The 22592-nt window shown below is 43.8% G+C and overlaps 1 protein-coding gene across 3 annotated transcripts in view; it reads right to left on the bottom strand.

Annotated features, from left to right (window-relative positions):
• kcnq4 (potassium voltage-gated channel, KQT-like subfamily, member 4) overlaps positions 1-22592 on the bottom strand; it is a 44645-nt gene that overhangs the window by 3732 nt on the left and 18321 nt on the right. Inside the window, exons 2-14 of one of the 3 annotated variants that reach the window (XM_086194398.1) lie at positions 12627-12717; positions 11844-11970; positions 11544-11719; positions 10808-10933; positions 9748-9858; positions 9566-9661; positions 9385-9473; positions 8654-8779; positions 7585-7641; positions 4959-5188; positions 4776-4875; positions 784-915; positions 420-558 (exon numbers count right to left, since the gene is read on the bottom strand). In XM_086194398.1, the coding sequence (XP_086050524.1) occupies positions 420-558; positions 784-915; positions 4776-4875; positions 4959-5188; positions 7585-7641; positions 8654-8779; positions 9385-9473; positions 9566-9661; positions 9748-9858; positions 10808-10933; positions 11544-11719; positions 11844-11970; positions 12627-12717 (1600 nt within the window). The remainder of the gene's footprint in view (positions 1-419; positions 559-783; positions 916-4775; positions 4876-4958; positions 5189-7584; positions 7642-8653; positions 8780-9384; positions 9474-9565; positions 9662-9747; positions 9859-10807; positions 10934-11543; positions 11720-11843; positions 11971-12626; positions 12718-22592) is intronic. The other 2 variants (XM_086194399.1, XM_086194400.1) reach the window with 2 other exon arrangements.

The raw sequence follows: 22592 nt of genomic DNA, 5'->3' as shown, positions 1-22592 counted from the left end.
ATCTCTCCAGCTTGTATTTACTTTCATTTGTATTCCTGACACAGTGGAAAAGAAGAGCCTTTGTTCACAATTAAAGGCCAAACGGTAAATTTAAAAAAAAAATTGTTAGCTTATCATCGTGTGTAATGAAGTGCTGGAGCACACACTCATAGTTTGTCTAGTTATACCATGAAATAAGCAAATAACCTGAACATGAAAAGAATTTATTGATCATATCATCGAAAGTGAATATCAGGAGCAGGAGTAAATACTCTAAACTTAATTGTCACTCCTGTAACAGTGAGTGGTGTGGTTTTAACTTGGATCAACCACAGGCCATTAGCAGTTACAGTACAAGTTAAAAGTTAAAAAACTACAGTTCCAGTAAACCCTTCACTCACATTGTTACTGAAATGTCAAACAAACTCCACGTCTGTTACCTGCTTTTCCACCTTGACTACCCGTCCCATCATGCTCAGCTCATCTAGTGGGTCCAGTTCTGGCGGCGTCTTCTCTCCCTTTTCAGGGCGCGCCTTCTTATCGGGCTGAACGGCCCCTCGCCCAATTATCTGATCCACCCTGTCATGATTCAGACAACAAATTACAATAAAAATAGGACATGAAAAAGCACAGCAGCGAATGAAGCCCATGTGTCAGAGAAGCAAAATCAAAGGAATCTGCAACATATCCTGTCACATATAGATTATAGAATTGATCCTGTCTGTATGTGTGTGAGTGTGAGTGTGTGTGTGTGTGTGTGTGTGTGTGTGTGTGTGAGAGAGAGAGAGAGAGAGAGAGAGCTACCGCATCTGCAGGCTCTTGATGCGGCCCAACATGTCCAGGTGTCCAGCAGAGTACTGCTCTATGACGTCCTTCACATCATACGGACGTAACGTCTCTTTAAACTTCCTCTTGGCCACCAGGAACTTCAGGATCCTGCAAACGCACACACACCACATCCACCTTTAAAAAGCCTCACGCTGCACATCTTCATATACAGTAAACCTTTGGAGAACTGCAGGGGCAAGACAGCTATCATAGAACACAGGCAACCCCAAGAATCATAAGATTAATTACAGTCACAGTGACCTTATCGTTCACAAACAGCCCCATTAAAAACCCTCAACCAAACCATGCGGATATATTATGATGATGACAACATCTCCCCGAGACATTTGCTTATCGGTGTGTGCTGCCTCAGCAATTAATAATCTGGAGATAGAAATGGGCAAGACGCCTCTATCAGTGCGTCCACCTGTTTTTGCTCTTTTCACAGTATGACAGCCATGTTGGACCCCAGCTGCTCCCACTCACCCACCCACAACCCACCCATGGAATGTTGACCCAGCACCACTGTGTCTGGCAGACACGTCGCTGACAGAGCCACTCCGGTTGGGGGTCACGCTTGAGGATCCCGGAGGATGTGGAAGAGATAATGGGAGGCAAGAAAGTGTGTGTGTGTGTGTGTGTGTGTGTGTGTGTGTGTGTGTGTGTGTGTGTGTGTGTGTGTGTGTGTTGGGTTGGTTATTCATTCCGTTCTTATCATCTATAAGCGATAGGCAGCCCGGAGATGCTTGCTCCACTGGAAAAATAGAAAATAAAAAAAACACCTAAAAAAATGCAGGGGGAAACACCAGCGGTCATCTCTCCCTGTGATGGATTGCATTAGAAGTCAGGTTGGGGGAGATGGAGGAGTGAGCAAGGCAGGAAATCCTATCTCTCACACCCAGATGACTAAGTCCACAATAAACACTCCCACTTTACAGGATGGAGAAAAGAAATCACATCAAAGGTCTGAGGAGCGGAAGATCAGAAATGCTCAGCTGTTCCGGGAAAACACCATACACACTAATACACATGCAGTGGCTGCAAATATAATGCCACATTCATGTACACTCACACACACTCACACACACACACACACACTCACACACACACACACACACACACACACACACACACACACACACACACATACGGTTAAATAATGTGCACTCATATGAGTGCACACATGGGCTAAAATGGGGCCGGTGATATCTGAACTAGTGAGAGCGATCTTCTTTCAACCTGCATCACTTGTGTTTACAGTCAAACACACACAAACACACACACACAAACACACACACACACACACACACACACACACACAATCTGCACATTTGTGTGAGGTCAAGTGCAACAAAGAAGAGGAGTGAAAGAGGAGGGAGGCGTGTTGGTCCACAGCTGGTGCTGTAGCAGGCATCAGCGCACTCTTCCCCCTCACGCAGCACTCTGGTTCTTGATGACGCTTGCATTCAGGGTATTTTTTCAGGCGATCTTTTCTTATTTTGCAGGTAGCCGCAGATTTTTTTGTGAGGGTGGGTCTCAGGTGAGCGTAAAATAAAAGGTTGGGAAAACAGGAGAGGGAGGGATATGAATCCTCTGAGGGTTTCTTCAAAATGCTGACTCTCTTTCTCGGTCGAAGAAATGGCTTTAATAATCCGTGGTCAGGTTTGAGTGTGGCCCCCCTCTCGGCCCAGAAAACTTCCACCAGCGGTGCAAAACACGCTGAAAGATATGATAGCCTTCCTGATGTTGGGAAGTTGAAATGTAAAAACACAGCAAAGACGGGAGGGACAGGAAGAGTCATGCATAGTTAGCGTAAATAATTTTGCAATTCAGCAAAGGTTGATTCCTGATACTCTCCAATGGCAAGGATTTATCTTTGGTTTCAAACTGAACGTAATGCTGACACAAATCCTAGGTGGGCTGAGTAGCGTGGGCCACTGCAGAGGCAAGACTGATTCTCCACCAGATAGGAGCACCTACCTGCTTCAAAACCTAAGCTAGAACTGTGCTTAAGAAAAATAAACTGAACAGACGTGAGTTTAAGACAATCGCTGCTGCAGAAACTGATGACAACGTCAAACAAATCTGTCCATATGTAAGTGGCTTCCGGTGCTGCTGGCTGGACGCAGGTTACCCAGGTGACGTGTGACATCTAAGATGCAGAACTCGATGTGCAGCATTATGTCTTTGCAGATTAAGCTTCATTTTGTGCTGCAAACAAGCAGATTTTGTTGTCTTTTGTGCAGCGTTGTGTTTGTACACGAGTGTCAGAGTAGCACAGAGAGACATCAGGCCTTGTTTCTTCCCTCTGTACACTCAACACTGCATGTATTTCTTTAGGCACTGATAAACTACAGGCTTCTCTCAAAAACGTAGTCTCAGCATTAAACCCCAGTGCAAAATTCAGTGTTTCAGAGACATCAATCATGAATACACACATGCTAAAACAATGCATATGAGTCTGTGTGCGTGCGTGTGTGTGCACACGCTGGTGCACCTGGTGTTTACACACCTGCTTTATCTACAGGAACTCACTCTAAACCTATTGTGTGCAGTACAAAGCGGCTGAGGTCAGAATGATCCACTGGCCAAAACTAGTGCGTGAGAATATTGTTCTTCATAGACAGAATATTCTCATGTTGCAATAATCAGATCTGATCTGATATGTTGACATCATCAGCACCATATTGATGCCCCCAGAAAAGATGCATACACTTCTGCAGCATTCAAGATTGAAATGACTATTAAATATTAAATGGATAAAAGGGGCAACAGTTTTGAAATGAAAAATATGATGTACATCAAACTAAACATTAAATAAAAACAACAACAACTTAAAACCTATTTTGACAGTTCCGACTATGTCTATCACACGCACGTACCCGCTGCTCACCGCTGCATACTTGGACACAACGTGCATATACAACTGCACAAGCAGCATCATGACAAATGTTGTTCATGAACAGTGCTGGCACACAGCGCCAGAAATAACGTTGGTTTAATCTGCACTCATCAAACTCCCCCTAGAGACCAGCATGATCACCACCAGATGTTTGCTGGCAAATGTCTTTTTGTATTTCTGCTACCATCAGAGGAAAACTGTATGTGTGGTGGGGGATGTCGCCTGCACAAAAGGTTGTGTACGGTTCCGTTGTGCTCGTTAGGATTAATTGCTTATTATCATAACTATGGTTTAAATTTCTCAATAGAACATTTCCTTACAAAGCTGGTCAGTGTCTTCAGATCAAGGGCGTCAGTGTGTGACGTTCTTGTTATCAGCACTCTTGCCTGTAAGCTGAAGAACCCTGAGCCTGATTATTTAAAGGGATCATTTGTAGGCACCTGACAAAGCCAGCAGCAGTCCAGCTCGTCTCTGAATTCCATCTCCCCAAACACTCTTCTGATTGACTGCTCAAGGTCGAGCCACCAACCTTCCACACATCTTCAGTTTGCCACTGTCACTAACCGGATGAGAGTGCATTCTGGCGCAGGGGCCAGGGGCCTCAACCTCCTGACCAGGGGCCACGACCTGCTGACCAGGGGCCTTGGCCTGCTGGCCAGGGGCCTCAACCTATCTCATGAGACTGAGTAGGAATATTATCTCCAGATTGGGTGCAGAACTGTAGTTACATCCGGGTAACTAACATTTTTTACTATTTATTTCAGCTGAGGTATCGAATACAACTGTATTTTCAATTTTCAAGGAGTGTAACAAAATAAGTGGACAGTTATATAACCAGTCAAAACAATGAAATGCGTTACAAATCTTTCTTATCAACAAAGCCTTTAATTATTTAAGAGCCATCCAGTCTGATTCCGTATGTGAATACTGACCGTTTCACATCAGCAGGCACCTCAGGCGTTTATCGGCTCAGGTCAGATGTAAATCTGACCGTAAATGACATGAGCTGGTTTCCAGGTGAAAGTGTTTCTATGAATGACTGGTAGATGTTGATGGCAGGACTCACCTGACAGCCCGGATAAGAGTCTTCACGGCTGGGATCACTTCCTCCATGGCTACATCACAATAGGGTTTGTCTTCCACACTCTCCTCCCCAACGCCCTCCACTGATCCAGCGAGAGGAAAGATATTTACAGTCACTTTTGAGTGGAAATGGTGAGCTTTTATTCTGGGTGTTGCTGCTACTTACCGTCTGCAGGAGGCCTGGGTTTGAGGCGAAGGGAGGTGCGGAAGCGTGTGCGATCATTAAAGCTCCAGCTCTTCTGGACCTTTCCTGGGCTGGTGGCCTCAGGAACGTTCTCCTGGCTGGGAGATTGCCTGACATTGGAGCCGGGGGGCAGGGGTGAAGGCTTGTTCCGAATGTTTTGAGATGATCTGGAATTGTTCATCCTGATGCGATCCCGGAAACCTATTTTACTGCTGAAAGTGAAGATAAAATAGTCAAACATCTGTGGGTGCTGTATTTGCACTCATGATGTGTTTTTCTTCAGTGATCACATGTCCATGCCATTGACCTTAATGGAAAACTAAGCTTCGTTAACCTGGGAGCAGCAGAGCGACAGCCTGAGCGTGTTAAAAAAGATCGTTAGTAGTGTGTGAAGTCACACAAAACACATGACCTCCGGCATCACAAAGATGCACCATCAAACAGACAAAACAGGGACAAAACACACATTCACAATGGTCAGAGACTAGCTGACTTATCATGGATTAAGTTTCACCACTCAATAATGCTAAAAACTGATTCTGCCCTGAGGATTAATTTAATGCGCCTATCATAGCACCTGATTCAGCAAAACCAGAGTGAAACCTGATTCGAGACTTAAAGCAGTGCTGGGAGAGCGGAAAATGTTCCCGCTACTATCAGAATAAAGACACGCTCTCTTAATCCCGTCAACAGAGTGAATAAACATCAGGATATCGGCTTCAAAGTGTAGCGGCACAAAAGGTCATTAGGCAGTTTTCACCTCTCACAACAACACCAGGCCGGCCAGAATGCGAAGTCCTGTATTTACAGGAGGAAAGCTATTTCTCCTCACGCTGCTCGTCTAGCACGCTCTCAAGACCACTCCGTCTCTGAGGCCACTTACACGTTACACACTGTCACGGATCCATAAAGCAATGCAAACATCATGCACGACAGGGCTACTCCGGCATTTTTACGATGATATACTCTGCTGTGTGTGTGTTATAGCTGGCCATTTAAATTAAAATTTAAATAGTTTAGGATGGTAGCGGTAGCATTTCATGTGAGCTGAAATGCCTCAGGTAGCTTGAGGGAAGTGGGGAAGAAAGAGTGTTTCCAAGGTGCTGTAAAATGAAGCCAATGATTTTGGATGTATTCAGGAGGATGACTTTCACTGAATCTTTCCAAAACATTGGAAGAAAATGACATGCATTTTAGCTCTTAGAATCACATAAAATGAAATACCGAAAGCATTCTCATTCAGATCAAAGGGCCCATGTTTAGCATCTCAACCAGGAAAGCATGCGGAATCATGTATAACCTCTCTCCTAGAAGAGACAACCAAATAAATACATGTGAAATGTGAAGCAGGTCGGGAGTCAGATCCTGACTTAAACAGTTCAGAATCCAATTTGACAAGAGTATATAACTTTTATATAACCTGTCACATAATAAACCACCGAGGACTTTTGTCCTGTTGTCAACACAGGGTTTATCGTGAGCTTAAGCTGAAATTCACACATCCTTCAACTTGGGTCAAACTGTCCTGCGTTTGGGCTCAAAAGGTTGATATTTCACAAGAGTCTCATTATTATAAAAGAGCTGCAACATGAAGCTGTAATAGCGAGCAATTTTCCACATCACAAGCGCACTCGGGCTGCTTGTTTTTTGCCTCTGGCCGGTTCCGATGATCGTCTCCAGTGTCTGACAACGTCAGTGAAATGGTCCCAGTCACTTGCTGTATGTTGGTGTCACAGGTTGCTTTGACAGGTTTGCAGGGGAAGTCGCACTGAAACTTATCAAAGCAGAGCTGCAGAGGGTTGAGGGAGGTCAAGGAGGAATATTCCAACGATTTCAATGTGGAGGAGGAATTAGAATGTGAAGGCCGTGTACTTATTTAACTAAACAAGGGAGATCAGGAGGTGTTAATGTGGAGGCGGTGATCCGCTGCCCACAGAGTGGATTTGAACTTCCAATCCACATCAGAGGACTTAGAACTTTCTTTCATGAGGCCCAGATAAACTGGTCAGAGTGTCCATCTCTGTGAGACCCTTTCAATGATGCTGTCAGACAATGACAATAACAACCTGAACCTGACAGTGGCAACTACAAGCTCCCAGAGTGGACACACGTCCCCATTTGCTAGTTACAGCCATTTTGCAGTTGTCTGTCACAAGTTATTGCACCAGTTTTGGAAAATTCCTACAAAATCATCAACCATTTTGACCCAAACACACCGGAAAATCAGAACCAAGTTGAAGAACACCAGAATTTCATTTTAAATCCAAAGCAAGCAGAATCGGTCCTTTTCTCTCTGGGCCGCTGGACCTTCCTCTATGTACAATCAGCAAAGCATTCTTCTCATTAAAGGATTCACTCAAGCATTTGTGGACCATAGTTACAACCATAGGTCCTGGTTGAAACTAAGGGAAATAACAGGCCATTTCTGTTTGCAAACTTGCACAACGTGAGAAGTTTGAGACACCTTAAACATTTAAGAAGCTGCTAGATCAGTCCACAAATCTTTGAGTGTGACAGGCAAGGTGAGCCACGTTAGAGGAGTTAAGAGCGATGTCATTATTGGTGATGTTCTAGCGTGCCCCGTGCACAAGCTTGCCGCCGTGGATACCTCTGCTTGCGGCCGGCATGAATCCGGAAGAGACCTCGCTTTTTAGAGAGGAGTTGACTGGGGAGAGACACAAGGCAGAGGGAGAAGGGGTGAAGGGGAGACAGAAGTGGGGGGAGGGGGAGAGGAGTGAAGGAGGATAAGAAGTTGTGGGGCACAACGTGGGTGAACAATGTGAAGGGAAAACCAGGGACAGACGGTGAGCTGCAGCTGTGGCATCTGAATAGTCCAAATAGCTTTTTGTTTTCAAGCTTTTCCTACATTTGGAGAGATGTAGGTGGTGTTTTTGGATTATGAAGACACTCGGTGAGGTGAGGGGTTGGGTTTGGACCGTTAGGTGGGGAAGGATCATGCAAAGGAAGTAGGCTGTGTTTCACCTGAGTATATTCATCAAGAGAGCCCGTGATTCATCTTGGTGTGACAGAAGCATGAACGTTCTACCAGAAAACCTGCACTAGACACACTGATGTTCTTCTCTTGTCTCATCTCTCATCTTATCTCTGATCTAAATCATGCAATAGTCAAATTCATACCATCGACTTTATAAGCTTCTCTTCGGCTCCTGATTAAAGTTTATCCTACAAAGGGAACAGAATCTAACATAGCAAGTCCATCCTAACGATGAACTTCCCTCGAACGACAAACACAGCTCATGACTTGAAGAACAAACCTGCATGGACCTTCTGTCTTCCTGAGAACAGATGGAGGATGAAGAATGGATGGCATGGAAACGACACGATGGGAATAAACAGGTAGAAAGACAGAAGAGTAAAGCAGTGAGTAAACACTGGGAAGTGGTGGAGATGGCAAGAGTATGAGCTAAGCAGACAAAGATGTAGAGAAGCAGCGGGGCCTGCAACACAGTGGTCTCAAATCAACATCGGTTAAAGATTGTTAGAAACACAGCAAAGTCATGCAGAAAGCTCCGGAAGCGAGGGTTGATTTTTCTGTACATTTGTTGTATGTTTTGACCTGTTCTGACTGTGCTTCGGCTTCTGTGACTGAAGCAGGTAGAAGTTTGGCCACCTGTCTGAGTGTACTGTGAGGCTGTGAGAGATGGCAAGGTGCGTACCTGTCCCCCGACAGGTAGGGGGAGCTGTAGGGCCGCAGCCCAGACAGCAGCATGTGGTAGGAGTTGTGGAGAACCTTCTTGGTGTTACGCTGTCGCTGGAGGTGACTGAACAGTAGCGTCAGTTCTCTGACACCCACGTGCACAAATAAACAAAACATACATGACAAACGAACAAAAAACAAGTAATGAAAAACTCACAAAAAGGCCAAATCAATGGTCCAAACACTCAAAAGAAGAGGGATACTTGAGACAAATAAGGTGTGCAGGATGTAAGTGAAAACTCAAATATATTTTGATTTGATATTAAATGAGGCACAAGTTTCTATTCACTTTTCTCATGTTCCTCTCCTTTTAAGCAAATCAAAATTAGTCAAATTAATACATAAATGCAAAATGTAAGAAACCACTGCGTGGAACAAAAGTCATGAAAATGTAATTGAATGGTGGTGGCAGGAACATTTGAATAAAATAGGGATTAAAGAGAAAATTATTATGATTAAAACCACCATTGCACAAATTCAACTGAAAGGAGTTCTTCTCGGATCAAAGGTAGCAGGTGTGTGTTGTTCCCTCACAATAATATGAAAATACGGGGGCTGACTACCATACACTTGGTCACTATTGCCTCTCTCTACAGATCTCTGTCTGCATTTATCACAACACTTTGCACTCGTTACAAATGGCAAACACAAACTTGTAGTGACTGAATCCACTCAGAGCTTCAAACATACCTGAAAGAAGGCAACATGCTGTCATAAAAGTACCATGTAGCTGTGAGATAAGAGTGTTTGGCATCTGTAGAGTACAGCCGCCATGCAGCCTGAAGAAAGACACAGAAAACAAGTTTGCATCAGGCCTGATTCATCCAACAAGATATTCAAACGACCTAACGAGTCCCAAAACGGCCATTACCTGTATCAGGTTAGCAGCAGGCATCCTCCTCTTCTCAAAGTGCTTCTGCCGGTGCTGTTCCTGAACCTTCAGGGCAAAGCCTGAGCCCAGAATTCCCTGCGGGTCACAGGCTGTATGAGTGCATCTCAAGCTAGGTGGAGAGGAGTTACGAACTGGGTTGCTTGAAATTGGAAGAAACTCACAGCTGGCAGGGCAAAGAAGGAGACTCCCAGAAGGGCAAAGCCTGCAGCTAGAAGCCGTCCCTGCCAGGTATGAGGGGTCTTGTCACCGTAACCGATAGTGGTCAAAGTAATCTAAAGACAATCATACGATAGCACTTCAAAAATGTAAAAACACAACTACTGGCAGACCACATTGTAGTTGTTTCTGCAGGCCAGCCTCAGACATTTTGATTTGTCCCAGCAGGAACAGCAATGAGCCACCGTGACAACAAAGCTGCCAAATGGAATTCATCCATTACTCATTTCATGATTTATACCAGTGCTTCTCCTGCTGGGAGACACGCTGTATAAAAACATCTGTAATCTCCAAGAATCTATACTTCCAATCAGTAGTTGGCATCTCCAGGACTATTTCTACATCCCAACCAAAAAAACTGCCTTAAACTAGAGCCCACTTACAACTGGCATCTTTGCTACCATCCCTCCACAGACACTCAACAGGGAAGCACTTTCAAGGGAAACTCAAAGAAGGTATTTTGTACACAAAATTTAGGAATGGATATCTAATTAATAATTCCTGGGCTCCAAGTAAATGGTTCATTGCATATTCAAACACAGGAAAGACTATGAATTTCGTCCTCCACACGCAGTGAAGCTTGCGCTAAAAAGGGTCATCAGAATGGTTGTGATAAAGAGGAGGAAGCAAAGCCCTGCCTGGTGTTCATGTGAGCACCTGATTCACGTGTCCAGGATTCTCTGGTCAATGACAGAGAGGAGCCTTGAGAGCCCGTTGTGTCTTGATGGTTGGAGGGAATGCTTTGGTGTAAATGAAGGGAACATCGGCATGGATGAGGAGGAGGTAGAGCCAGCCGGACACACCGGCCATATCCAGAAAAACTGACACCAATGCTTTTGGGAACAAGGGATGTGCCTGAATCTCTAACTGCACGGGTTAAGCTGTTCTACTTACTATAAAGTTGCTGCTGATAAGGTCTTAATGGATTTTTTTGGATAAAAGAAAAAAAACAACCCCACTTTCCACACCTACAGAGGTCCTGTGTATCCACAACGCAGTACTTACAGTTCCCCACCAGAGGGAGTCTGCATAGGTGGTGAAATCTGTGTTGACATCTTTCTCTGCCAGGTAGACGAGGAAGGAGGCAAAGATCAGGACCAGGAACCCAATGTACCAGGCTGTAATCAGCTCCTGAGATGGAGGGAGAGAGGGAGAGAAGGAGAGAGAGAGAGAGAGAGAGAGAGAGAGAGAGAGAGAGAGACGGAGAGAGAGAGACAGAGAGAGAGAGACAGACAGAGAGAGAGAGAGAGGGAGAGAGAGAGAAGGATCCAACACAAATATCAGCTACAGCAACAGCATCTCATTCATTGCAATCCCTGCTGTCATTACTGTATCACAATCATCATTATTGGCTAAAATCCTGTCATCATCACATTTGGCTCCACTTTGACTCAGCTAATGCACCAGTTCATCATCATCACCTCGTGTCTAACTGACCAGGGGGTGTCAAGTGTTTAAGTCAGCACAACAACTAATTGCTAAAATTGAGCAGCTAAAGGGGAGTTTGGTGTTGTGAATGTAATCAAGGAACAGCTGGTCATCAGTAGACTCTCTGCCCATTAGTAACCATTATGAGCATAAACTTCCCGGCCCTCGCCCTCCTTAATGGTCAAATAAAACTCCATAATACTACAAGTGACTGTTCGATTTCTGTGTCCTTATTACTTTAAAAATCTCTACAAATATAAATCCTGCTCATCAGACAAGGGATGCTTTTATATCGTGGAGCTGGCTGGCTCACCTTGCTGTGAGCATAAACCACAGAGCCCAGTAGTTTCCAGGTGCCTCCTCGTCGGTCCATACGGACCATGCGTAAGATCTGCAGGAAGCGCATGCTGCGCAGGGCTGAGGTGGCAAAGATGTTGCCCTGCGTTCCTGCCGCGATCACTGCCAGCGACGCCACAAATACTATGAAGTCTAAAAAGAGCATAGAGACAGAGTAAGAGGTGAAAACGAGGAGTTATGCAATGACAAAATTTCACAACCTTCTCCCAGAGACGCAGCATAGACCTGCATGTGCTTATATACTATTCATACGCACCAATGACACAGAAAGGTTTCCTGGCAAATCTCAGCCGCCCCTGCCATCCACGGTATCTGCAGCAACAGCCGGCAGCCCAGATCCTGATGAAGTACTCCAACCCAAACACCACAATCATCACAAACTCCTACAAATCACACATACACACATACACACACACACAAATACACAAAGAGGTTGTAAACAGAGTGAGCATGTACTGTAGTGTCATCCAAATCTGAGCACCCTTAACTCTTTAGAGTCAATAGTAAAATAATTGTCTGGCCACTTTACAGGCATTCTTCTGCAAATTGATAATAAAAGTTGTATTCCAGTCGCTTGTTAACATGCCTCTGGATACACCACCCCTTTCTTTCTCGTCTCTGTGCTGAACCAGTTTATCATTAAAGCAAATGTTGCTGTTAAGTCCACTAATGGCTGATAGGCTGCTAATGGCCATGTGAACGATGGAACAAGTGAAGAGTGGGAACGTGAAAGAAGTCAAAAGGCCAACCATAAAATAACACGTCAAGAGAGCGGCAGGTGGGAAGAGGAGGGGTGACTAAGGTTAAGAAGGAGAAAGCGAGAGTCCATTACCTGCCACTAAAGAGGAAGAGGGGAGATCATGGGATGGCTATTAGGATTAGTGGATCACGGCTGTGATTTCCTGCGCAGTCAACAACACCTTAAGGCCCCCCTTTACTTGGCAGTCTTTGTTTCCGGTGGTAATGAAAACAACGCATGTGCAAGCACATATGCTGCATGCGTATGTGTGTGTGTGGACGTGTTATCGAGGGGTCTTACCAGGATGAAGAGGCCTTGGTTGGCCATCTTCTGGTGGGTAGGGATGGTGGAGAACACAGACAACACCAAGCAGCTGAACACCATCAGAAAACTGAAAAACACACACATCCCGCGCAGGTAAGACAACAATTATCAACACACACACATATACACACACACAGAAGTTAGGACAGTCTTTAGATAACCTTCAAAGTGATAATAATACCCCAGAGGATAAAAAACAACAACTTTTAAATAAAATTTGACCCACAAACACAGAATGGAGAGTAATATATGCAGGACTCAAATTGTAGCTATCAATAAAAAGCATAAAGTAACAGTTCTGAAATTTACTGCTGGAAGTGAAAGTGTCATATGATAGGTCTGGAGATTATATTTTTCACAAGGAGACATAAACCAACAATGAAATGCAGCCCTGAGTTGTCTTTTTGCAGCCAAAGCTGGAGAAAACTTTTCCTCCGGACCAAAAAAAAAAAATGCAATAATGTCCAAAAAACACATGGTCCTGATAATTGATGCATTTGTACTCACATTATCACCCTCGGTCATTTAATTAAAAACGACAAAGATTAATCTTAAGTAAAAAAAAAAAAAAGTCTAACGAAAAAGAACCATCAGACTCCTTTGAGCTACAGAACGGGCCGCCGCCGGCCTGCTGGAACAGACACGACTCTCCTGCAGAAGTAATAGCCACTTCAGTTTGAGAATGACTCCAGAATAATACACAACATAAATTCTGGAAAAATTGTTTCATATACTCACGGTGCTCTCATGGTAGTGTAAACACTGAACCTTCTCGAGAGAAGTGAAAAGACAATTAATTTTTGGTTCAAGACGACAGCGTCATGAGTGGGATTTTCTGAAAACGTCTCGTTCTCATTACAGACTGCTGATACTCCGAAGAGCAGTTCTCAGAGCCATGATGAGAATGATGCAGAGAGGAGATGAAAGGTCTTTCCCTCTTAAAATTCTTTTTGGGAGGGGAAGATGATGAACTCATGCTCCTGAGAAGAAAAATGTTGGCACTTATTAGGGAACCGCCACAGTCTGTCCCACTGAACCCATGGAAAGTTATTGTTCGATGTTGTTTCAGTGGAACTGTCATCAGAGAGATTAAAAAGAACTTAAGCCAGACAGAAGAGTCAAGAGTTTAGAACTCAGAATAATGAATTGTGTTATTTCTTTATAATTGGACAATGGTTTGTGTGGTTGTGTTACTGTGGCTACCCAACCTGAACTTTGAGGGACCTTTTGGGCTCAGACAAAAAGTTAAACTCGGAAAAAATGTTCTTCACATGGTGTTTTCACATCTCTTCCAATATCAATCAATCAATTGATGTCGATGCTGCTCTGCCCATTTGCACAAGATACATTTTCACTGTCAACAAAACACAAGTTGAGTCTCGGCTGTTCAAGTGTAAACGGGTCAGTCGGGAGCAGCAGCCTCTCGCTCTGGCGAGCGTGAGTTTGCAGACCCCCTTTGTGCGCACGGAGCAGAAACATTCCATCTTCTGTGCACTCGTATCAAGTCCAGGTGTGATCCTGTGTGCCTCCTCCCAGAGTGGTCAGTTGTACATGGGAGAGAATAAATCCTTACAAAAAGCAAAGGAGAGATTACGGACGGTTGCGTGATGGCAAATGTTTTTAAACTTCCAGAATCATTCCAGCCTTTGCCAGTGTCACTGAACTCTTTATTTGTTTTACTGTATTTTACTGTAAAATACGTGAGCAGCAGACATAATGAGGACTTTGATGCTTGTGCTGGCTGCTTGACAGATTCCAGATCTCTCTCTCTCTCTCTCTCTCTCTCTCTCTCTCTCTCACACTCTCTCTCTCTCTGTCTCTGCTTTGAAAGAAAACAAAATGAAAGTTGCCAGAGACATAAGAGAGTGTTTCAAACCACTGCCTGCCAGAGCAGCAAGGCAGGATTAGCCAGGTGGCAGCGGCTGTGCCAGCTGCTCTACATGCCAGAGCTGCCATAGAATGCATGTAGGGATGGACGACACAAGATCTCCGCAGAAGTTGAACCAAAACATCTTGATTTTGGCTGTAGGTCATACATCTCACCCACAACTTCAACTAATTTCATGTCAACAAAAAAAAACAAGAAAAAAAAACAACAACTATTTCCAGCACCTTGATGTATCCGCCACAAACATGTAAGACAGTTCTGGCTCCAACATCGCACGAGCTGGGGGTACCTAATAAAGTAGCCCAGGATCGTGTAATTCAATTGACATTTTTTGTATGAATTTCCTCTTTTCTCCATCTTAATCTCATCAAGACTGCGAGGAATCACTCAGTCTTCAGCTGTTTTTTTTTTTGTTTTTTTTTCCTGTCTGCCAGCCCGGCCACATTTTCCAGATGGTGAGAAACTACAAACAGAGAGACAAAGTAGATCTTAGGCGGCGTGAAAGACACTGGATACCAAGTTTGAATAAACAGACACCTCCAAATGACTGTGAATCAGCCTGGCGATGCCCCACTACGGCTGATGACTCTCCGCTAAAAATGCATCCTTGTTGTTCATCAACATTGTAATGTGCTGACTAAACTGTCTTTCTCCCTTCAATTAACTCAAAGAGCTGTTCGTACTTCCACAAGGACGAAGATTAGTTGAGGCACAATCTCAGGCGGTTTCTTTCATTGACTTGCGCTTTTTGACAGGAAACAAGTAACACACTGCCCCATCGACGGCTCAGCTTTTACAAACTGCGGTCACAACATTCCCGTAGCAAGGAGTTATTAAAGGAACTTTACATTTACCCGAATATCCAGTAACCCTACCTCTTACATACAGTAACTCCAAAACCCTGTTTCTGCCAACACGACTCATCACCAATTAGACCAATTTGTGCATTAGATGAAACCAAAAAACTAAAACATCATCTCACTCAGGCAAGAAGCCACGGACGCACCACAAATCACAACACAAACCCACATAAACTCACAAAATACCATCTCTTGCAGGATCAACTTGCCCAGCCAACCTCGACTGCTTAAATTTCAACTGCAGTCATAGTTTCATAAATGAGCAATAAATTGGTTTGGTTTCTTTCACGAGAGACAACAAGGCTCTGACGATTATCAGATGTTGAGTCCGTCAACCACGCTGGTCCAGACAAATAATCTCTCCACAAGATGAGTGTCAGTTCTCCAACGAGCACTGGACATTCATTATGTTGGATTATACGTCAACATAATTCTGATTATTTAATTATTCATTATTCTCACGTGATTTGTGTTTCCACGTGACTTCCCCTCCAGCAGGAGCAGCTCACTCACTTGACAAGCTGGTTTTGAGAAAACATTTTCGGGGACTACTTGTTGGATAGACCTCAAAGTTGATGCAGATATTTGTGATGTCTTCAATCCCCACTGGATTTATTTTAACAGTTTTATAGGATGCATCCACCAGTAATGCCTAGAAACATCTTTTGGCAGACTATCATGACGTCAGAGTGACCCTTACCCTTTCACCACAGTGAAGCGAGCACCTGATGTATCACAAGTGATGTTAATGTGTAACTCAGACGTCATGATAAAATTACATTTTTAATGAAATTCAGCCACTTCAGTAGTTCACTATAAGGTCACTTGCAGAAGTCATTGCTCCAGAACTTTTAAGGAGAACAATGCTCTGCTCTACAAAGATTATCCGACTTTTCCCCGAAAGCTGACTGGGTGTAATTTGTCTCATGGACACTGTGGAGAATCGAGATGCACAATAAGACAAAGAAAGAGAGAACACACAACTCTGCATGTTCATCGAAACAATTCTTATTCATTCACATCTGAGGTACCCCAAATCTAACTGCTGATCACACACACACACACACACACACACACACACACACACACACACACACACACACACACACACACACACTCTGTATATATAAAGTGCATATAATTTGGCTGTGAGCCTACAAAGCTCCAGAGGGCCATCGGGCTGCTTGTGCGGCAGACAACAAATGAACGCAGAGCAGGCTGCAAGGCAACCAGATTGCTTTTAATGGAAGCTAAGCAGAGGGCTTTTACTGCTGTTTTCCTGTAAGCATACCCAACTGAACAGGGGGAGATCTCATATTACGTTGACTGGCCTGTGAAAATATTTAAGTGAGATGAATAGGTATTACCAGTCCTAATAAACATATATGACAAAGCGTGTGGCAGCATTACACTTTTTGTGTGTGTGTGTGTTTCTGTAAGTGTTTGTGAGATTAGCGCACTCCACCCGTCAATGTGCTTGGCAGAGAGAAGCGGATCTGGGCTGCGGCGCAATGCACCTTTGATTCAATCAACGCTGATGATAAAGCAGCTATCGGTTACACAGGATAGAGGAGGCGGAGGTAGAGGATGGGAGCGGGGAGATGAGGAGGACTGAGACATGTGGAGGAAGAATTTCAACTTTGGAACTAAGATGTGGAGAAAGATGGTGGGTTTGAGGGAAAAGAAAGAGCACATGGAGAGATGCTTGGCAAAGGGGAAACAGATAGCATGGGGTGGAGGTAAGTGAAGGTGCCCTGGGGTCTCGTCACGACATGGACACACTTGTGCATACCTGTGCTTCTATGGCACAAGTGCGCGCTTGTGTGTGTGTGTGTGTGTGTGTGTGTGTGTGTGTGTGTGTGTGTGTGTGTGTGTGTGTGTGTGTGTGTGTGTGTGGCGCCAATCCTAATCGATGAGGCTCTGGCCGTGGCTTTTAAGAATTGACTCACAAACTGTTCAGGCGCTGCACATGCACAAACATGCAAACAGAAAAAGTCGTGCAGCATGCAATTATTATTGAACACACCCTCCACAAGGACACACACACACACACACACACACACACACACACACACACAGGTAAACATATAGACCTGCTAAAGTATTGGTAACAGTGGACATGTATGTTAACAGATGTCACCTTGGACATTTGTTAGCAAACACCTTTACCGTGTCTACATAACAGCAACACACACAGACACAGACAACGCTAACAGCAGCTAAATGCTAATGAACAAGCAAAATAAAGAGTCTAGAGAGAAGTAAAAGAAAAAAGATTTCTTATTGGTAAGTGAGAAGGAGGAGTGTCGTCAGCAGAGAAAGAGAAGGGAGGGAGAGGAGAAAGGTGGAAACAGGAGAAAGATATTATTAGCGTTTCTCTCTCCTTAAATAGCGACTGCAGGCAAAAAAAAAAAGTGCTCAGGTAGGCTGCAGAGAACAGCGGGCCAGTCTCCGGGCATGTTAGTTACCCCTCCCTCATCTGGGACAACAAACTTTTCAAGGCAGGAACAAAAAAAAAAACACACAAAAAAAAAACCAACACACAAACAAATAAAGAGATGTAAAGTGCTTTTTCACGAGAAAAAAAAAGCTTACTGAGCGATTCAGTGGCTCAAGTAGACAGAAAGGAAAGTGGGGGTGGAAGGTACCTGACATAAAAACACAAGGTGTGTATTTGTTTTCCTCTGAATCACACAAGCTTCAGAAATACAGTGTGACGAGATCAATTATTTACATAACGGAGAGCGTTGTGTAATGAGTGTGGGTCACACACTTAACAAAAGTGCAAGCTTGTCATTTCGCATCACGAGTGGCGCTGGCGGACACAGACAATTTGCTTTATTTCACATGCAAAATTAGCAGACACCCTCCATCACAGACACACACCTGTTTGGCAAGACAAAAATCAATCAATGCGCGTGCCCGCGCGCACACACACACACACACACAGTGACTGCCACACTGTTCCGTGGTCCGTCTACGGATGATGCCTTTCAAACAAAGAGACAAATAGATTAATTCATTTTCCTTGCTGGAGAATGTCTCTCTCACACACACACACACACATACACACACACACTCACACACACACACACACACACACACACACACACACACTCACACACACACACACACACACACACACACACACACACACACTGCCTGAACTTTTGTTCAGCCAATCTTACATCACATCATAATTGAGTCCTTTGTCCGCTACTCTTGATTCATTGAAACCTCTACTTCAGTTGAATCAGCTAAACGGGAGACCTTTCACTGAATGCCTGTTTGCAGCTCTCACTCACACAGGAGTCACCAGGCCCTGTTCACTGTTTTATGAAAGTATAACACAGAGTGAACGAAAACCTTGGCCAGTTTATACATCTGTGCCATTTCCAGCGTGACCTGAAGTCCACCACTCTTGAAATGAAACTGCATGTTTCCTCCAACACATTTTCACCGCCTCTCTTTCAAGCGTTGCACTTATTTCAGCTGGTGCAGTTTGTTTCAACATTCATCGGCTCAAGCTCTGTTTTGGCCGGCATCGTAGGAAGCACACGGAGAAGCTCTATGACCGCCACATCAGTGCAGAACCATACATAACAACAGCACAGATCATAATGAGCACCGGTCTGAATGCAAGGGATAGCTAGGTAAATATATGATGCACTGTATCTTTGAATATTTCAATTATTTCTTTTGGATGTGTTTTTTTAACTTGTAACTTAAATTTATTTATTCATTTATTTTACAATACTCTCTGAGAAGAACGACAATCAAGAAGGATTCAGATCATTGATATACATTTTGATTAAAAAAAATAATCTACTGAATAAATCAGGTGGACTGCACTCCGGGTTGCTAAAATCTAAAAATCCCTCAATGAAAACCAGAGTGGACATGACCTTGGCGTCCTCAGTGTTTGACTTTCACATGTAAGAATCTTCTTGAAATATGAAACATTTATCTTGGAATGCAGCTTGTCAGGCCACAAGTACCCGCATGTATCAAGCCAGTAATGCAAGAACAGTTGATATGCTTTGAAAGCGAGATAATCTATTTCTCACTTGTTTCTAGATAATCCCCCCCAAAAAAAAAAAAACTCAGAAGAACAAAACTCAACCTCCTCCTGTGTTTGCTATTAATCAGGTTCCTCATTTTTAAGACACAACCCAGCTCAAAATGTGGAATAACTGGTTGCCAGTAGTTACACACCGAAATCCTCATCCCAGGGTCTTTTCATCTCGCTATAACTGAGGAATATACACAGAAACAGACACCTCCAATGTATATTAAACCATATTAACTAAGTACATCCATTATGGTGAGTACAGCACTTGACACAGGTGGTTAGCAGCTTAACAAATATGGCCAGTGTGGTCACATATCTGACCAACAAACAAAGTCAAATCAAAGTATAACCAGAGAGGATGGATGAATTCATGACGTGAGAAAGGTTTTATGAGGTCTGCACAAGTCTGTGTGTGTGTGTGTGTGTGTGTGTGTGTGTGTGTGTGTGTGTGTGTGTGTGTGTGTGTGTGTGTGTGTGTGCGCGAGCCAGTAAATCCCGTTGAGAACAGGATTAATAGTGATTGGTGGTGCTTTGAGCTGGGGGGGCCGGGGTTTACGACTTCAGGACAATTCAGTGTGAAATTGTTCACATAAATTACAGAAAAGGTCTGGCATTGCAGAAAACCAATCCCAAACCATGTGTGATTTGCTCACAATATTGACATCAGTTGTCCTCAATGCTAAAAAAAAAAAGAAAGAAAGAAGAAAAAAAGACATCATAAAGACCTGGATGAGCTTATAATTAGACATAAAGGCTCAAACTCCCAGTGTGCCCCCCCCCAACACACACACACACACACACACACACACACACACACACACACACACACACACACACACACACACACACACATCCCTCCAGCAATGAGCTCCAGTATCTGTGATACTCTGATCTGGGCCCTTTGCTGATTATGGACTGTATGATACAGAACTCAGGGATGTGAAGAGGCTTGAGTCGAAGTGCTGAGAGAGCCCTGACATTTAGCTGTGGTATTGTTCGCCTCAGCTAGCCAATTAGCACAGAGCCTACAAACCCTTTATTGGGTGAACAGGCTGCCGCTTCACACACCAGCATGCTTGTCTAACACTGACCATTAACCGCTGAGGCACAAGCTCAAGGAGGCTCAAGTGCAGAGAAACACTCCGGGACAAAAGTCGAAGCTTCAGAGTGCAAGTGCTTTACCTAAAATTCAGGCGGTCACAAGGCAGTGTTGTAAGAAATTTTGCAGGAAAAACAATTGCAGTAGCGAAGCATGGTTGTTGAGCTATGTTTTGAAGAACAGTCTGGCTGACCGCTACTTAGCTTAGCACAATGACTGTCAGTGAATTGGCAGGTTAGCGTGCAGTACTTCTGCTTAACGTTCAGTTTTCTCTGCCCTCTTCCTGACAGTCAGGTGGTAGAGCCCTGAAGCTCCGCCCCACACCTGAACGGACAGCTTTATTAGAGCTTCTGCAGGTCATATCAGAAGCTTTGGTGAGTTGATGATCCACGAACAATCAATATTGTAATTTTGATCAAATGTAGAGAAGTTGTTCACCCTTAGCAAGAAACCCTCCACCATGTGACTTCACCAAGGGTTATTAGATATGAGACCTCCATCACCAACATACCCCCCACCCAAACACACACCTTGATGGGGGCTGCGACTGAATTTCAGGCGAATCATCATTACTCTTTGACAGGTCTAATCCCGTTACCATGGCAGCAGGGATCTGCAGTGATGGATCACAGAGGGTCAGGGCAGCTCTCCAGGATTAAGAAACAACAAAAAGAAAGCGACGGCTGTAACATTTGAGGACGGAGGAATGGGATTGGCCCAGCCATTGAGGAGAGCGGTGTGAGAAGGTGAGCAAGGGTCACGCATAACCCCGGTGGTCAGCGGATCTCGAGACGCTGTAACGCTAAGACCACCCCTTGCTAATACAAAGGTTTGAGGTCATTCAAAGCTCTGTGTGAAAATAATCCAGGATCCCATCTGAACGGAGCGGTGCAGCCAATTATGAAACACGTGTTTGAGGTCATTCTCAAAAGCCAGTGGCAGAAATCGAGTCACAGGATCAAACAAGGGGCAACGTAAAAAAATTATGTTTTGATGTGGTTTTGATTTAATGAGGATGACATTTTATTTATCTTTTTTTTTTGCATCTTGATCGTTAACTTTTATTGAAACGTATCCCTGTGTAACACGTAAGATGTCTTGTTCTCTTGGGTCCAGCGCCGCTGGTTCCGTGTGTTTAGTTTTGACGAAATGATTCAAACAGCGAGTCAACAGTGGTGGTTCTCAACCTCTGCGTTACTGACCTGCTGCTGCTACAATCGTCAATAGTGTTTTACAAGCAGACAATAGAGGTTGGCCCGTGATTAATTATTGAGGCAGGTAGCAACATTGATAGTTGAGTTAAAAACTTTTTTGGCACTCCACATTACTGCATTATCTCTCGATGCTGCAATGTTTTGTTCATTTTGTAAATGTATTTGTGGCCTTTTTACCTTTGATCAACAGTATGCAAACAATCTGACATCTGGCATGTGCTGGCATTGACCTAGTTTATGTATCCAAGCGTCTAATTGATGATTGACCATCTTTTATTGACATGGACAATCGTTTCACTGCACCTAACAAAGCACTTGAAAGTAAGGATATACATTTATCGAGTACTGTACTTAAATCCAGTTCATGTTACTTTATACTTCCACTCCAACACACTTCAGAGGAAAATGTTGTACTTTCTACCTCACTATGTTTCATAAGTTTAGTTGGTGTGGCTCACGTTTAACAGCTGTTAACAGCTCCACCAAATAAAAGTCTCATTCAGTTTCATTTCCAACAGATTTGTTTATTTTCGTCTTCTCCTATTCATCATCTCAGGACCCCTCAGATTTATCTGGGTCTATAAAACTGTAAAAAGTAATTTAGTCGAGCTCCACATGCAGCAGCTACAGCAGCTGCTGACACACTGATAGCTCAGTATAAATGATCTCATCATGCCATATATGATACATCATTCAGAGGGACCAATCCAGTACCTGTACTTTAACTAAGTTTAGTTTCTAAGACTTTTTTTACTCTCATATGCTGATGTGAAGAGGATAGCCAGATTGCTGCTGCATCAAGAGTAGTG

This window comes from Aulostomus chinensis, chromosome 22 (genome assembly GCF_037954235.1).
Source record: "Aulostomus chinensis isolate RoL2024-O1b breed Wild chromosome 22, RoL_Achi_v1.0, whole genome shotgun sequence".
Taxonomy (NCBI): Eukaryota; Metazoa; Chordata; class Actinopteri; order Syngnathiformes; family Aulostomidae; genus Aulostomus; species Aulostomus chinensis.
This window is presented reverse-complemented; position numbering and strand designations above follow the sequence as displayed.